General features: G+C 48.1%; 1 protein-coding gene across 1 annotated transcript; it reads right to left on the bottom strand.

The window, feature by feature from the left end:
• Nucleotides 1–3995: 3995 nt before the first annotated feature.
• CFAP45 (cilia and flagella associated protein 45) lies at nucleotides 3996–17861 on the bottom strand. The gene is made up of 12 exons (XM_088137408.1): nucleotides 17547–17861; nucleotides 15945–16076; nucleotides 14306–14442; nucleotides 13706–13850; nucleotides 11794–11964; nucleotides 10275–10453; nucleotides 9544–9673; nucleotides 8607–8753; nucleotides 8275–8388; nucleotides 7368–7561; nucleotides 5026–5250; nucleotides 3996–4142 (listed from the first exon to the last, which is right to left on the bottom strand). Exons 1-12 carry the CDS (start codon nucleotides 17547–17549, stop codon nucleotides 4067–4069), a joined length of 1653 nt encoding a protein of 550 aa, XP_087993534.1. The 5' UTR covers nucleotides 17550–17861; the 3' UTR covers nucleotides 3996–4066.
• Between the last annotated feature and the right edge of the window lie 355 nt (nucleotides 17862–18216).

Raw genomic sequence — 18216 nt, 5'->3', positions numbered from 1 at the left:
GGTAATTAAATCAATCTGAGCCCAGGAGGGTGTTCCCAGATGCGAAAGCTGAACAGGGCTCTGTCCGTCTTTCAGAATTCCCCAGGCATTCTTTGTTTTAGAAGCCCAAATAACACAGTGAAGAAGCTAGAGATGGGTGTGCGGGACCCACAGGCCATTTATGGAGATCAAATTCTATTTCTGCAGCCCTGGTGTTGGACCCCAAACGGGGTTCTTAGCCCGGAGACGACTGCCAATAACTTCGCCGGACACGAGAAACTCTTTTGAGCAAAATTCCTTTATTGGCGCGCAGCAGTAAAGGGGATGCCTCTATCTAAAGAGGCTCTCCGAACACAAAGAGATTGGGCTTTTTATACATTTTGCTTCAAGGAGATATAACATTTAGAGATTACTGATTGTTCAGGAAGGTCTTCATCACCTTAACTGGGATTTCCCTTTGAACTCTTCTGTGCAGTGGACCCATCCCCGTATCTTTTGTTCTCTCAAGAGATGTCAACTTACAGGTGAATACAGTTAATAGGTTACCAAGGTTAGATGCAGGCTAACCTAGAAGGATCAGCTATGGGTGAATACATCCTGAATACATTTAATAGGTTATCTAGGTTAAATGTAGGCTAACCTAAAGGGTCAGCTATGGATCAATACATCCTTGCTGTCCTGCAAGAATCACAGGCACAATACTTTTCCATTCCGTGCTCCTCACCTGAATCTTATTGGCACCTTTAAATTTCAGAGGAAAACTGTAATTTATGTCTTAAACCCACCACCTGGTTATGTCCCCCTGCCCCAGCAATGAAATTCTGGGGAAAATGCAGAATATTGTTCACGCAGCTTTGCTTTCAGCCTCCCCCAAGGTTAAATTTCTGCCTGTGCAAAGGCTGTCCAATTTTGTGCTCAACTATGAACACGACTAAGGTTTGGATCGACCACGTCGTGTGAAGCCTGGATAACAATCTGGATAACCTGGTGCATCGCTTTGTAATATCGGAGGAGCCCAGCCATTGAGAATCAGAAGCCACGGTTAAAAAAAGAAAACATATACGAACCTAGCTTTATCTTTGTTGGATTTTGGAGAAGCAGAACATCGTCTGGCCTTCTTTATCCCTTGGTTCGAAGGGCCAGAGGAGGGGAATTAAGTGGCAGAGGGATCAATGCTGGGCCCAAATAGAAAGATCCGGGTTCAAATCCCCACTTGGCCAAAGGTTTTCACTGTCACTTTGGGCAGTCACTCTGTTTAAACCAGGGTTGATCTGAAGACAAACAGAAGGAATTGGGCACCTGCAGGAAAGGTGCCGTTCAAATGTAAACAGGAATACATTTTTCAGGGCTCCCTTTTTAGCCCCAGCTAGCCAAATTCCTTCTAGACAGTTTTATGCTCCACACCAAGGAATGTCCAGAAGACTGCCTCTTCATCTGGAGGTTCTAGGACCAAGTGCAGGCAACTGTTATAAACCGACCTCATTTAAACGTGGCTTCGAAATAACCAGAAACTAAGCCAAGGGGTGCCCAGAAGAGAGAGATTCCTTGTGAATTTCCGGCCAAAATCCACTGTAAAAGCTGAGCGAGCGCTTGAAAAGCCTGCTGCAGGACTGCAAAGTCCCTTCCGAGGGAGATGGGTGGTGACCGAATTTGGAATGCAAATAAATAAAAAACGGACAAATAAAGAAAGTCCCATCTAAACCTTTGATTTTGGGAAGGTCCTAGAGAGCAGAGGGAATTCCTTGCCCCGAATCCTGTTTTTTTTAATTTTGTTTTTTTACGGTGGATGATTCTGCCAAGCCCTACTTATCCCAAGGTTCCCAAATTATTCTTTTCAGCTGCCCTAGTGTTTCCACCCTCTTTCCTGGGGGTGTTTTCTCTATAACGCCACATTTATTGCACGCTTCCTTTTTTTCTCATCCTGCTTCTCGACTCTTGGTGCTTCAGCCACTGGGCTTTTCAGATAATGATATTTCGGAGCATTTCCAGCACGCCTTCCAACATAATCCAAATTAATCCGGGCTAATCCTTTTAGTGCAGCAACAGCAGAGAAGGGTCATTATTATCTCGTATATTAGTATTATCCCGATATGGTGAGTGGAAAATCAAAAAGGAGTGCTAACGGTGTAAAAAGAGGCCGGACTCTGTTTTCTATGGTTGAGATGTGTCACTGTTTGGAGACGGTCCTTCTTTATAAAAGGAAAAATTAGCTCCAAAAGGTGGTGAAGAAGCCAGATGGGCAATTCCCGGTGCTCCAGATGTGCTTGAAACCCAGTTCCTAGCAAGCCTAAACAATGGAGCAAATGCGGAAGGGTGATGGGTTTGCAAACATCTGAGGTCGCGCACCACTTGCTCACAGTGGTCTTCATTATTCAGGGTGCCCAATCAAGGTTGTGCCAGGTTGTGCCAGGTTGAAGGCTTGTGCCAGGCTGGAGGGTCACCTAGCTAGAGGGTCTGATGTGATAAAATGGGGGGGGGGGAGGGTGTGGAGAAATAAAACCCTCCTGGAGAAAGTAGGGGGTATTAAACCCACTACCTTTGAGCCCCCTTCCCCAAGAAGGAAGGAAGCTGCACCAGAGCGATGGGAAAAGAAAGATACGTTGTTGGGGTTTTTTTTACTCGAAAGAGTTAAGTCTTATCAGAAGTTCATTTGGGGGCTCGTGGCTTTGTTGCGACAACACCCCCCCCCCATTGTGATGTTGAAATGGGAGTTTTTTTTAGTAATGTTTTTTTAAATGTTGATGTTGTATGTGTTTATATTTATGGTTTTAATGTTTTGTGTGAGTCGCCAGAGTCCCGCATTGGGGGGAGATGGGTGGGGGAGAAATTTAATAAATAAATAAATTTGCTCCCCAAATTCAGAAGCGCCTGTTTGGGGAAGCGGGGGGGAGAGGGCCACCCTGGGGGCCATTTGCAGCTGTGGGATTCCTGTCCCTGAGTTAGGCAGCTCCATCCATGAAGGGAGAGAAGAGCATCTTCTGTTGCCTAGGCAACACCAGGATACGGTCCCTAATTCTCCTGCCCAAAGCACAGCATCTCAGGGAGAACACACAGGCTCTGGAGAACACTGCCTAGCCCTTTCCTTTTTCGGCTAGAAGGTTATTTTTCTCTCTTCTCAGCACTAGGTCCCTCCTTGTGGCATTCATTCATTCATTCATTCATTCATTCATTCATTCATTCATTCATTCATATATATATATATATATATATATATATATATATATATTTGTATAGCTGCCCATCTCAAACCAGGGACTCTGGGCGGCGACTGATCATAAAAACAATTAAAAGAGTTAAAACACAATACAAAAAAAATAAAGAAAAAAAGAAATAAAATACAAAGACCAGCCAAGAGATATTATAATATTATCATTTGTTGGTGTCGACGTAGCCAGGAAACGGGGCCCTTCACACACTCGGGACCCCAGGTCCGGGCACATAGCCCAGTCTTCAAGGCTTTCCAAAAGGCCAGCAGGGGTAGGTCGGGGCCATCGTAATCTCAGGAAGGAGGATATTCCAGAGGGCAGGCGCCACAGCGGAAAAGGCGCATCTCCTGGTCCCCACCAGCTGACATTCCTTGGTTGACGGGACCCGGAGCATGCCTGTCTTGCTGGACCGGATTGGATGGGTACAAACAACTGGGAGTAAACGGTCCGTCAGGTAACCCGGTCCCAAGCCATGAAGGGCTTTCAAGGTGACAACCAGGACCTTGAATTGCACCTGAAAACACACTGGCAACCAATGTGGCCCCCGAAGCAGTGGTGTTGCGTGTGCCAAATAGCTGGCACCGTTCACAACCCGTGCAGCTGCATTCTGCACCAGCAGAAGCTTCTGTAGGTATCCTAGTATTATCCCACCAACAGTGTGCAAGATGGGGTGGTAACCCTCTGCTTTGCATGGATGAGGAGGGAACACCTGAAGTTTCCATGCACCTTCAACTTTTGGAAAGAAAGAATGAACGAAATCCACGCCGATCCATCCAGAAATAGATTTATTCATAAAAGATTTTTGCAGGGTAAGAAAATAAAAATCTAGGCTACGTGTTGAGAGTTGACAGGTTAAGAGTCTACGGAAGCATTTCTCCTACTCAGTGGACTGGCGCAGATTGCACAAAAGCTTTGCGCTCCACCTGAGCACAGTATTTCTCTGGGAGGCCGGCAGCTCTGCGGAGACAGAAAGGACAAGGAGAAACTCGTCAGTGGTTGAGGTGTGCTCCTGCCTCACAGGTGCAGAAACAAGGGCCTAGTCCTCAGGGAGGGACGAAGTAGGATTTAACTCGCTCCATGCAGGTGGGTTGGGTTTACAGGATCCGCCAGTCAAGAGAAAGAACAGCCCTGCAGGAACCCGTCTGGTGCTCTGTTTTCACAACGGTCAGCGGAGATGTCCGTGGAAGCATAAGGGGAGAATTTGAGAAGAATTGTAGAGGGAGGCAGAGAGAACATTGGTGAAGGGAGGCAAGAACCGTTAAGAGCTACAAGAGACAATAAATGAATCTCAGCATTGGGAAAGGAGGTACTGTCCCAAAGAGACTCAAGATAACCCTGCCTTGATTCTGTTTGGTATAAGAAAATCTGGCAGGCTTGTAAGGTTCTGTTGTCATACCCTATGGCAATAAAGGAGCATTCCTATAATCCTAGCAATGTCTGTCTCCTGATCTGGCCTACCTTGAAGGGTTGATAAGGTAGCCTATTCCCCACCCCAGCAATTGATGCTTAGAGATTGTCAGCCTTACCAGGTGGACCAGACAAGAAACACAACTAGATGAGCTAATTCTACTTTATGGTACACTGGCAGAATCCTGCAAGTCTGAAAGTACAATTTTCCCCCTGTCTTTTTTACAGCCTGAGAAACTAGGGAGGGTCCCTTCTAAGCCTCTTTCTCCATCCATTATATGGCTGAGGGCTATGCCCTCTCTTATCTGACGGTTCCCTTGGCAGCGTCTCTACACCCCGTCTCCCAAGGCCTTTCCCACATACCATTACAGAGATACACTATCCTAATTAGCAGCCACTGATTGCCTTGCCCATCCTGGAGTCGATTACTTACCGGAGCTCATCCAGCTTCCTCCGCTTGATCTCGTTGAGGCGTTCGCTGCGCCGGCGGGCTTCCTCCTTGAGTTGCTTGCCCTCCTCGAAGATGGCGATGCGCTCCTGGACCTGCTTCTGCTGGTGCTCCCGCACCTGGCGCCGGAGCTCGTTGGCGTGGGTCAGCTGGAGAGCCACCCGCCGCTCGTGTTCCTTTCGCTCCTTCTCAATCTGCTCGCGCTGGATCCTGGGGAAGAGAGGTTGAAGCCGAGGTCAGGCTGGGTGCAAGTGAGGAGCGACAGAGGGTCTACCGAGGTGTTCATCTGAAAATGGCGAACTTGGAAGGAGAGATGGGGGAACCAAAAGGGTCTCCTAAAGGGTTGGATTTTAAGGAAGGGACTGATTCATTCCAGAATGTAAAGGAATTAAGAGCTGACCTTGGGGAAGGTACGAGAGAGTTATTAAGGGGGGAACGAAAGAAAGCAATTAACGAGGGACTTGGAGAAGAGATTACACAATCAGAGATTGTGTTATTTTCCTCCCCAAGCCTCCTTTTGTCACCTTGTTTCTCCATCTGTCTTTCAGTCCACCATCTACCTGATGGAGCAGAAGAACCACAGGATACCATCAAGGAGTCCAGGACCAACACTGTCCCCTCGTCCAGCCCTCTTCTCCCATCCGAAGCACCCAGCTTTTCCCCATCACCTGCTTTGTAGGAGAACCACATTAGTCTATGGTGGCAAAAAATCAGAGTCTGGCAGCCCCTTTTCTGATTAACAAACTTTATTAAAAGGCATACATATATGATGAAGTGAGCTGCGGCTCCCAAAAGCTTATGCTTTTTAATAAAAAGTTAGTTGAGGAAAGGGCTACCAGATTCCTTCTCGTTTTTTTTTACAGTCCAGAGATTGAAATGGAAATAACCCCACCTTGGTTTTGCTTTGTGTAAGATGGAACAGAAAGGAAACTTGGACAAGCTTTCAAGTTTAATTGAAATTAATCCTTTGAGATAGGGCCGGTCAAGAAACAGGTACAGCACGGATTCCAGAAATGTTACTTTACTGTTATAGGGTATTATAACAGAATCTTGAAAGCTGAGGTCCCAGAGGAAATCGGATCAGCTTTCAAGATTCTTGTTATTCAACCTTCCTACAATGAAGAGCATTTCTGCTATCTCTGGTGTGTCTGTTTCTTGATCTGGCCTACCTTGAAGGGCTAACAATATCCCCAACTAGCCTAATTTGGAGATCACAGTGTCCCGCACTTTCATTTGGGGTTGAAGGTTGCCCATTTGCAGAGGGCTATCACATTCAGTGGATCCAGTCAGAAAGCACCCATTTATCAGATGGTGAGATCCCCACCCCTGCTTTAGTTTCTGGGTTAATCTCTACCTCCTTTGCTATCCCTTTTAGGAGTCCTTTGCTTAATGCCTTTGGCAGCCTGTCCAGGACCTAGAAGGGATCACTGGAAATCAGTGCAAAGCTACAAGGAGGATATTGGTCTGTACCTTACAAGCCCCTCACCTTTTTTTAAATCATCTTTTTGGGGGGAAAAAAAGACAGAGCAGATCCTCGGCAGATGCACTTCCACCCAGCACACCCTCCAGGCCAGCTTCTGAAGATGTTCAGAGCTTCTCTTTGCGACCTCAGAAACGTCTCTGCCCATTTTGCGCAGGGAGAGACTTTTTCTGGCCCTTCGGTGGTTGAGCTCGCTAGGAGTACCTTTTACAACATTTCATCATATGGGGAAAAAGGCTTCCTTATTCAGCCCGCTGATCAGATGCCCTGTCATCCGATGACTCTGTATGCCCCCCCGCCCCCCGAAATTATGGGAGAGTTAACTGAGAGCAGTCTTGAGTGACGCCGAAGGGTGGGAGCCAAACGTTTGCACCAACGAGTAATTAGGCTAATTTTGTTTGGGATGCAGCGCCCCCGGCGGCCGGAACGCAGAACTGCAGCGTTATGATGTAGCCCTGATCAGGGGGCACCCGTCAGTCTTTTTGGCCCTAAAAAGCTGCCAGATCTGTTGGGGTCCCTCACCCTGAGCAGTTCTTTTACTTTAGGGCAGGGGAAGATGTTGGCAAAACCCTCTGCTTGACAGATGATCACCCATCCTCCGAAACTACCTGCTAGACCGGTGTTTCTCAACCTCGGCAACTTTAAGACGCGTGGACTTCAACTCCCAGAATTCCCCAGCCAGCCATGCTGGCTGGGGAATTCTGGGAGTTGAAGTCCACGCGTCTTAAAGTTGCCGAGGTTGAGAAACACAGTGCTAGACCAATCACTCCCCCCCAATCCCCCGATATAAGGAGATCCTCATAGCTTAGTCCCCCACGGAAAATATTGCAGGTTCCTGTTCCCCCACCTGACAATCCTTTCGAATTCAGCCCGGTCCCGTTGCACTTGCACAGCCAAACTGTGCTCCTTCTGGGACACCTGCTCCAGGCGGCTCTGTTTCAACATGGCTTCCGTCTGGATCTTCTTCTGCATGGCGTTCTTCTCCTTCCGGCGCCACTCGCGCTCTGCAGCCTCCTGGTTACGCTTGGCCCTCAGGGCATCCTGTAGAGGCAAAAGGCATCGGCGGAGTTGTAGCACACTTCTAGAGGGGTACAGGTTCTCGCTTAATGACCACAAGAGGGACTGGAAAATTCGTTGTTAAGCGGGGCAGTTGTTCAGTAAGTTGTGACTGATTTTTTGCAGCGGTCATTAAACAAATCACCATGGCCGTTAAAGCAAATCATGTGGTCGTTAAGTGAATCACACAATTGCCCATTGATTTTGCTTGCTGGAAGCTGGCTCGGAAGGTCACAAATGGTGATCACCATTGCTGGCTGGGGAATTCTGGGAGTTGAAGTCCACACATCTTAAAGTTGCTGAGGTTGAGAAACCCCGCTGTAGATGCCCAGATATTGGAAAAGCAGGTTTTGTTTCCTTGCTTGTCAGCAAAAAAACAGGCCAGCCATCCTAGTGGCTTACTTCTGACTGGTAATTGCCAATTGATTGGCTGACAGCAGACTGGTTGTAGCTTGTCCTGTTTTTGTTGGCGAGGAAGAATATTGTATTGCTTCATTTATTTATTTAGCCACTCTCTGCTTGGATTTTTTTTTTTTTTAAATCTGGGAATCAGGTTACGTTGGCTGTTTTCGCTAGCTATCATGTAGACGCTCTTGGATTCATGGAGCAGGGCTGACTGGCACACAAAACTTTGGAACCTCCTTTTGGGTCCGCGAGGGAGGGCAATCAAGGTTTAAGACCCTGATGCCGAACCGTACCTGCTCTGCCTGGTGATCCTGGGCTTTCTCTTGTAAAGCCCGCAGACGGGCTGTCTCCATTTCCTTCTCCCGACGGATCTTCTCTTGTTCAGCCTCAAATTCAGCCTCCCGTGCCTGTGGCAGGAAAAGGGCCCTGAGATTTTCAACTCAGCACCTTCAGGGATGGGACCCACCTCACCCTTTGGGAAAGGGAATCAAGAGGCTACTCCAGAAAAGGCCCCGTCTAACTTTCCCAACAACTGAACCTCTTTTAGGGGGATGTTTCACCAGGTCCTTGGAGAAGCGTTCAACCTCTAGGCTGGCTCGGCTGCTTTCTGCGACCCACACCGTACCATTTTCTGACGCTGGTATTCCAGCACTCGCAGGTCAGCCATCTTCTCCTGGTTCAATTTCTCCTCTTTGCGCCTCTGGTTTTCATCATTGATGTTCCTGATCTCAGCCTGGATCCTCAACTGTTCCAACCTGCGGCGCTCCATTTCCTGGAAAAGCCCCGGAGATAGATAAGTTAACTACAGGACCTCACCTGTCCTGAAATCTTTCATCACCTGGCGATGCCATTCCCCTTAAAATTCAGGTAACCCGTACAATAAAGGCTTATCAGCTTTCCTCCCACCCACCGTGAAAATCAAACAACAACCCACAATTTGAAATTCCATCTCACCCTACTTCCTAAGAATTTTACTGCTGGCTTCTAATTTTGAAAAGAGTCTTGCCACACACCTCTAAAAGTCTGCGTGGGATGCAATAAAACATAATAAACAAACATCTAACAAACTTAAACAGCTATTTCTTTGGAAGCCCAACGTCGGCTGGGTCCACGCATCATGCTAAGCCACAACTGGTCTGCCTCGTTTGGCGTGGCTTGCTGGGTCAGCCCCAAGAATGGTGCTTCATTTGATAAACACGGTTAAACAAACTGGGGCTTAGCATCCAGCCGATTCGATGTTTCTTCTGATTAGACAGGATCCTCCCAGCAGAAAAGATCTTTTCCCATACCTGCTACCAAAAATATCTATGCATGGGGAAGTCTGTCAGATCTACAGGACTGAATGACAAAACACGTGTTGCACGCAAGCCCCATGACTCATATACTTGACTTCGACATCAGAAGTTTGAAAGTCTGGGGTTTCCACTGTGACATGTAATAGATGCTGTGTTGTTTCTACTGGATGTCTCTGCCGGCTCCAGATGTTTTAAAAGAAGAGGGGCTGAGGATTAAACCTGGGGGCTTCTGTCTGCCAAGCCTCTTCTTTAACCTCTCAGCCTCACCCTTTCATCTTCAAACTGCAGCCGTTCTAGGTAGTCCAGCATGTCCTGGGCCTCTTGGTCACGTTGCTCAGCCTTCATGGCTCGCAGTTCCTCATTTTTCTCAATCTGCTGAATGATGTGGCGCCTCCCTCTAGAAAAGAGGAAGGAGAAGGGGCTGTGTGGAAGCTGCCGGCCACTGAGGCCTGACGGCTCTTTTCTTCCAAGGGGCAAGTCCCTTTCAGTCCCAGTTGTCCTTCCTTCCCTTCTCTTGCTCCAAAGGGAAACCTAGATGCAGATTGCGAGATTCCACATTCAACGCCACCCAGAGGATTGCGAAGGGCTAAGGGCACCAGGTTTTCTAGACCAGGCTTTCTCAACCTTGGCTACTTTAAGACGTGCGGACTTCAACTCCCAGAATTCCCCAGCCAGCATGCTTTAAGATGTGTGGGCTTCAACTCCCAGAGTTCCCCAGCCAGAAAGATGGCTCTAGACCCCTTCAGTTGAGGGACTGCAGTCATCTTCACCTAGCCCTCCCTGTGAGACATTGAGAAGGTTCACCTCAAACCTCTTGAGATGTTGCCCTGTTGCCTGAAATCTCCCCCATTCTTGCCCTAAAATACGGCAGGATGTGGTGCTTGCCTGAAATTAGGGTTATTTTTTTAATGTTGTGTTCAACTGAACCCTTATTTATTGGTGGGTTCACTGTTGCGGTCCTGGGCCTGAGAAACCCGAGGCCTCCTACAAGAGCTCACCTGTACAGTTCTTCTTTTCTCTTGCGTTCCAGATCATCTTGCATGTGATTAGCCTTCTGCCTCTCCACTTCCATCATCCGGGCTAACCTCATCTCCTCTTCGTTCAGCTCCTTCTCAATCTGCTTCTTCTCCAGGATCTGAGCATCACGGATGGCATGGCACTTGGCTTCCAGGATGATCTGCCAGGAGACGGGGGGGGGGGGGGGAGAGGTCTTTTCATTAACCCTGTGCTATCAAAGCACTCCATGCCAGCTCCTCATGGGCCACTGCAGGCAATTCAGTGGGATCTTACAAGGGACAGAGTTGGGAATCTCTTAATGATTCACTTCCAACCGAGGAGCAGAAACGCACATCTCCAACCCTGCTGTGAATATAAAATAGTACTAGAAGCACATCGCTTTAAAAAATGCTCTGACGCTTTCAAAACACTGTATGAAATGGGGTTCCCATTTCCCATGTTGTTAGTTTTCTAGAATAATTTTTTCCATTGCCATCTCTGGTCTTCTGATTTTCAGTGTTTTGTCAGACACCTTCACAGCATCCTTCATCACAGATGCTCAAGTCTCCTCCCCATATTTCTTTCTCCTGGTGAATGCCAGTGGCCGGCTACTGGAACGGGGAGAAGGAATACCTTGAGGAATGGGAGGAAGAGCCGCTCCCAAGACAATGGTCAGATAAAAGAAACCTGAGTCCTGGGGTGGCGCATTCAGACTTGCAAGATTGATGTCAGCCCTTTGAGGTAGACCCGACTAGGCTAGTACTACTTTTATTATAAGGTTACAGTGACAGAATCTTGCATGTCTGAATGTGCTTCCCCCGCCTTCCTTTATCTTCACGAGAACAAGGGAGGGTCTTGTCTGAGGCGCTTTTTCAGGTTACGGTTCTGGCCCAGACTCAGGTTTCTTTTATCTGACCATTGTCTTGGTTGAGGCTCTTCCTCCTGTTCCTCAAGGCGATTCCTTCTGCCCATCACAGTTATTGAACTGAACATCTCGAGGAAGACAAAGAGATAGGATGGATGAAAAAGAGCCAGCAAAAGTACTGAAAAGAAAAAGGTCCATCATGGAGTATTAACGAGTCCCTGGATCCATTTTAGGAGAAGGCTGGATTAGACAGGCCTAATACATTTCTTATTTGGATGGAGGGGAGTCTCCTAGCCCTAATATTTACATATCCTCCAAAGTTCCTGCTTTGAAGGGAAACCATAAGCCAGCCTGAGTATTGTTTTGGTTTTCACTAGCCTGTCTTTTTAATGGACCTGACATGGGAGAAAGTTAGTCTGCAGCTAACTGGGGCAGGCAGGCCTGTAAGAAACTAAGAACAGCAAAATCTATCTTCAAGCAGCTCAACTAGCAGAGGAAAAATGCCATTTGCTTTCAGGACGACTTGGTCCCCGTATGCCAGCCAGGGACCCTCGCCTAGGTGGGCCTCCTGATCACCTGTGGCGAACCAGCAAGTTGGTCAATCTGAGGCTGGCATCTAAAGTTCCCGCTCTTCGCTCCTTCAGCCTGATCCCCACCTCGCTGAGTGACTTGATCTCGTCTTCCTGCTCCATGCGGAGGTTGGTCGCCCGTTCCAAGAGGTACTGCGCTCTCTCCTTGGCCTCCTCTTCCAGGTCGTTTAGCTTCTCGTTCTTCTTCCGAAGGATCTCCTTAAGCTTCATGGATTTCTTGCGCTCGTTCACGGCGACCTGGAGGAGAAGACGAGAAAGCCAGCGGGGCATCTTCCCGCCACTCAGTTGGCGACGCGGCCTAGACCCGTACCAGGAAACGCCTCCAACTTCCTTCTTGGAAAACAGACGTGCCAAATTTTAATTAATTAATGGGGGTGTGTATTTTTTAACGGCTTGTGGGTTTTACTTGCACTGTGAGCCGTCCAGAATCACCTGCTGGGGGAGATGGGCGGCGTACAAATTTAATAAATAAATAAAAAATAAATAAACTCCTTCTAGCCGGCATCTGAATCAAGGAAACCAATAACAAACTCAGAATGAGAGCAGGAGGCAGCATAAGATGATGCACTAAAATTGATTTTTTAAAAAAAGATTGGGAAAGTAATGACGTTTCTTCATCCACCAGCACTTATCTTATCTTGGAAGACAAAACCCACTCAAAAGAGGGGCTTTGAGCCAACATGCAGGCCTGCACTGGAAGATAACCAAGCACCACTCAGGGAAAAGGGTGCTTGGATTATATTTTGTTGCTTTTGAACTTACCTGGTCACCTGTGGCGAGCTGAGGGCTGCCTCCAGGCGAGTAGTTGGAGAATTTAAAACAAGTTGGCCATCCTTCCGTTGATGTGACCAACCCAGTTTGGCAGTTACATTAGCTACTGAGGAACTGCAGACCTGCCCACTGACATCCACCTGCCAGGGACTTCTAGAGTCAAAGGTGCCTCAATTTAGATGGGATGTACTTGAAGATTATTCAGAAACTTCAGCCAATGCAAAATACTATTCATCTGTTAAACTAGGTTATTGATGGAGAGTCTCTGGCAGGAGAGTGTGATTTAGTTTATTTTAATCACTGCAGTGTATGAGTTTTAAAAAAAAGATAATTACCACTCTATTTCTTTTTTGCTGCTGTTGACATTGTTCGTGCACTACTTCACTATATAATAAACAAATATGAACCCTAAAGTGAGTGATGATTTAGCATGTAGGAATGTGATGGAGAGGAACACCGGCCTTCTCAGGAATAACCTGCAAATTAGCTTCCGGACAGCTCAGGGTTATAAAAGGGTAAAACTGAAAGGCCAAAACAAGCTTTGTTTCTTGCCTAAAGGTTTCTTTCCAAAAAGTCCAAAGGAACAGGGGCGTGTGAGGTAGAGGGAAGGCCAGGAAACCCTGTGTGTTTGGAGCCACTAAACAGCTCAGAGTGACTGAATCCAGATTACTCCCAAAACTGGCAACCCTCTCCATCGATGCCCCCTTTGAAGAGGCATTGCCATCTCGGTGGGACCACGGTCACTACAATCTTTCTTGGTGAACCACAGTCCATTGAAAGGACTGAAGCTTTGAGGAGCAGGTGACATCTCCTGTGTGAAAGGGGTTACCTTTGAGAGACAGGCAAAAATACCCCTTCAGTCTTGCATCTTTGGTGGAGGTAGTCATTAAGAGAAAGTCCACCTCAACCTGGAACTCTCTGCAGCAAGGATGTGTTTAGTTATCCACTGATTCATGAGGTTTGTAGAGAGATCTAGGGGCAATCCTGCTCTTGACTTAACTATCCCCCCTCACTAACTTGTTTTGAGGGTAAAATCAGGTCAGGGAGATCAGTTGGTGGGGATCAAGATCAGCACTATGGCTGGCAGGGTTTGGATCGCAACCTTGTACCCAACATCTGGCAACTGCGGACCCTCCACCGCAGACTTAAAGGGGCGTGAGGGCCATCTACCGGAATCACTGCAAGAAGGAAGAGAGAGCAGACGTACTATGGTGGCTTCTCGTTCTGCCCGGATGGCTGCCAGTCGAGCCTCACGCTCCTCTTTAGTCAGGACCCGAGAGGAATCCTTGATGCGCTGAAAATCCTCAGGGCTGATGATCAGGGATTCTCCTGAGGGGTCCACCGTGGGGACGCTGGGAGGAGAAGAAAAAGAGGACAATCAGACAGCACCGCCCCTCGCAGAGACAAAACCTGCCCAAAGTTTTCTCTGGCGTGGATCCTCTCACTAAACATCCACCTCCCAGCATCGCTCACCCATGGCTGGTCCAGGTGGAGCAGTTGGGAATATAATTCACCTGGTTGAGAAGGTGCTTTGTTCAAAGGTTCCTTTAACCATATGAGAAAACGGAGCTGGGATCTCAGAACTGGCTGCCACTTCCACCGTGTCTCTGGGCCAGCTTCTCTCCTCACGGACGTTATGCGGTTAAATAACAGCCAAATCAAAGTTCTAGCTTGACCTCATGCTAATATACCCACAGTGATCCCACGTTTGTGGCCTGTACCCTCCCAGATACCTCCTAGAGGGAATTGTAGAAAGGAGGGATAAAGCAAGGGTGGGAAGTGGGGTGAAGGACCACTGTGGACTTACACCAGGTCCCGAATGAGGTCTCGAGTAATGATGCGGATCGTCTCGGGCTTGTGGCCCCATCCGAGAGGCTTCCCCCTCACTGATGTAAGGTCGTGAAGAACCACAACGGGGCTGCCGGTGCGGGGCAGTTTAATGTTCTACGAGGAAGGTGAGATGCGCTCAGAACGGCTTCAAAAATCCCAGGGAGGGATTAAAAATGTGTTTAGTAACCAGTAGCCATGTCATTCACTTTCTTTCCTTCTTAGGTGTCCAGCCCGGCACACACCTCTCCCTCTAGGAGGGAGAGAGCGAACGATAACAGGGCGCGTAGAAAGAGCGTGGCGGAGTGGGCCCACGTAGGAGAAGCCAGAGGATGGATTAGGAATGTTATCCCAATGAGGGAACACATGTGCTCAGAGACAGCTTCACCCAGTTGGAAAGGCATATTACTTGAGGGACCTCCTACCTCCCATAGCATCTGCCTGACCGATTCGATCCTGCAGGGTTGGCACGCTCTGGATTCCTTTGATTAAGCAATGTCATCTTCTGGGACCCCAGAAGCGCACCTTCTCTGCGGCAGCCCCCACCCTCTGGAACGAGGTTCGCCCAAGATCTGGATGGGCCCACTCTGCTGTCGTTCAGGAGAGCAGTGAAGACTAGGCTCTTCAGCCAGGCCTTCGGCAAGGGAGAGGAGGACTCCTCGCTTCATCATGCTAGCCAACTTTTATCTTCATTTTTTATTGATTTCATAGTAATTGCTTGGTTTGATTGTGGTGAGTCACCCAGGGTTGTTGAGAGTCGGGCAGCGTACAAGTTTAATAAATTATAATTATTATAATTAATTATAATTAATTGTAATTATTATTCCTGCCCAGCTCTCTGGATGGTGGGAGGTGGAGTCCACCTCACCTCTGGCGTTCCTGGGCTGGCATCACTAGGCACCTAGGTGGAGACTGGCCACCGCTCTTTCAGTTTTCTAAGAGTGCTGCTTGTGAAGACTGAGCAGAGAGTCTTTTGCAGGGAACCCAAGGCTGGAAGTGGCCGGTGGGCCATGAAAGACACCAGACTGCTGTCCTCTGCTTAATACTTAGAAAAAGTTAACAACTCTTTTGCAGGAACTGGACCAAACCAGCCATATAACCCTGCTGGGATGGCATTAGGGGCATGGCAGATAGGTGGGCACAGTCACAGAGTCATAAAATTGTACGGTTGGAAGGGACCTCAGAGGTCTTCTAGTCTAACCCTCTGCCAAAATCGTCAGACCACCCCAGACAAATAGCTGTGTAGCCTTTGCTGGAAGACCTTCACTGATGCATCCCCCTCCCCCTGCCAGAAGACTAGTTGCCCCATTGCCTAAGACAGTGTTGTCCAAACTTGGCCACTTTAAGATGAGTGGACTTCAACTCCCAGAATTCTGGGAGTTGAAGTCCACTCATCTTAAAGTGGCCAGGTTGGGACAACACTGGCCTAAGAGCTCTCATGGTCAGGAAACTTAAGGCATGCAGGCCGATGAATGCATGTTGCCCAAGGACTCCCCAAAGACAGATCCAACTCTAGAGGCAGAGAGAAGCGAGTCAAGAGGGGAGTTTTAAAAGAAATGTGCGCATGCACACACCCTTTGACAAGAAAAATCAGGTTCCAGCAATCTTCTTGCCCTCACCTTGGCAACTCCAAAGAGGCTCTCATCCACTTCTGAACTAGCCGCCTTGGTCCGGTAACGGGTACGAGAATGAGACCGGGACCGGGCTGAGGAGGCATTGGACGAGCCACCCAGCGAACAGACACTGTCTGGCTGTGGGGAAGGGAGAATGAATGGTGAATACAAAGGCATGCATTGATGTCAGAGATGCATGAATCTGATGTTCAGTGAGCTTTCCCGGATTCATAAGCCTTCTTGCTCCAGAAAAGCCAGGATGGCTAATATACTTTGGAGGGTATATATATTAGAGTTACAAACAACCCCTGGGAAAGAGAATAAAATGGCAACTGATTCATTTATAATTTCCCCTTTTGGGGACTCGAGCCAGAAAAAAGTTCCCGAATTGTTTGGATTCCTCTGAAAAGAATCACTTTTGCTAGACTCAGAGGTGATGTGATTAAGGGAGCCAAACACAGATACACATGCTCAAACTGGGTTCCCACATTCAAGCCCTAAACTCAGAGTAACCAAACGCAATAGCATCATGGTTCATGGGGCAGGTTCTGCTCAGAAAGATAAACCATATTGCGGTTTAATGTGACATCCGGTTTACAGAACATGTTAAGACAATGGCTCGGTTCCCAGAAGCACCAATCCGTGACCTTCTCAGCCAAGATTTGCAGGGAGTGCAAACCCAGTTCCAAAACCACCATCGCCTGCATTTCCTCAAGGCAGGTCGGCGAAAGGGGCAACAGCTGTATTCGCACAACCTGCAAAACCTGGTCAGAGGGGCCTTTGGCGAAGTGTTTTGTAAACTCACTTCTAAAAAATATTACTTTTGTTTTTATTTGCAAAACAAAACAGAACAGAACCAAGACATGAAAAAGGAGCAAGGGAGAATTAAAAAAAAATGAGAAAGCAAGAGAATAGCAATTATATAGATAAGGGCTTCTCATTCACATGTATTATTATGGTTGGTCGCTCAGGCTATTTGTTGAGCATATGATCCAAAGCATTGGGTGAATCCAGAAAAATCAGGGAATCTTGGATGCAGGCTCAATGGGTTGTGCGAACGTAACCCCTAAATCCTGTATTAACCAAATGGGTTGTTTTTTGGCAAACCAGCTCAGCCCCCAAGAAATCAACCAAGGTTAAACCAGGGTTAACCTTCACTCATTGTAATCTGTTGTGTGAATGCAGCGACCCGGTTTTGGGCTGCTTTGGTTACCCCTGTGGTGCGTGTGTCCAGCTACAAGATATCTGGAAAGCCTTGAAATCACCGAAATCGAAATTATCCGAGAGTCACTGAGGAATTTAAAGCACCCCTCTGCTAACAGCACATTCATTTCTATTCATTGGCTTATTACCCAACGCAAAACGGCTGCTCTGAGGCCAAGAAAGGCCTCAAGCTCGCTTAAAAGAAAAAAAAAAAGGGACTGTAATGATTTGGTACGAAGGGCAGGGGTTCTCTGAGCATGTGCAAAAGGCTTTGGGGCTTCCCTCGCAATGGCCGCCCTAAGACAAGCAGGGATCTAACGGCATCCCGGCGTCAGATGTTAGATGAGCAGACTAGCCCGGCATCTTTGGGACGAAGCGGGGAAAAAAAGCCCCGGCGGGTCTCACCATCTCCGCCTCCGCCGCCGCCGCCGCCCGGCTCCGTGTGTTTACCGGTCGCCATGGCAACGGCGCTCCCGGCGTTGCGCCTCGCCATGGCGACGGCAGCGTCGCGCGGCGGAAGTCAGCCTCGGCGGGCCGGAAGTGACGTGTTCTCCGCTTCCTTGCTGTGGAAGGCCTCTCGCCTCAGCCGCGGCCTCTCGCCGGCCAGCGCGGTGGCGGAGGGCGAAAGCGAGCGAAGCGGCGCTGACTGGCGGCGGTCGCTTCGTTTGCACAAAACCCGCCGGTTTCCGGCTAGGGACGAAATTCGGCCTTAGCGGCACTTCCGTCTCTGACGGCATCGGAGTCTGCGTAGATCTATTCAAGGAAGAGGGAGCCTCGCCTGGCTTGGATACGGAGCTTCCGAGCCGCGTGTGTGTTGTTTGTGTTCAAGGCAATTGAGAGCCTCCGTGAGTGTGTACATAGCGCCTCTGTGTGTTCTCTACACATATGCGTGCATAAATCATACATGTGGGAGTGTGATGATCATATGGATATGAATAGCATTTCTATTATTTCTGTATTGTGTATATATTTTACTTAAAATATTAATGACATTAAAATCTAGATGATGCTTCGCCGTCTTGCTGCTTTACCTGAATGAGCCCATTTTCTTTCATTTAATATATTAAATATATAT

This window comes from Python bivittatus, unplaced genomic scaffold (assembly GCF_059951505.1).
Source record: "Python bivittatus isolate LINGU-HERP-01145 unplaced genomic scaffold, Pbiv_v1 ctg000180_np1212, whole genome shotgun sequence".
Classification (NCBI taxonomy): domain Eukaryota; kingdom Metazoa; phylum Chordata; class Lepidosauria; order Squamata; family Pythonidae; genus Python; species Python bivittatus.
The sequence above is the reverse complement of the archived record's forward strand: the minus strand, read 5'-3'. Positions and strand labels throughout refer to the sequence as shown.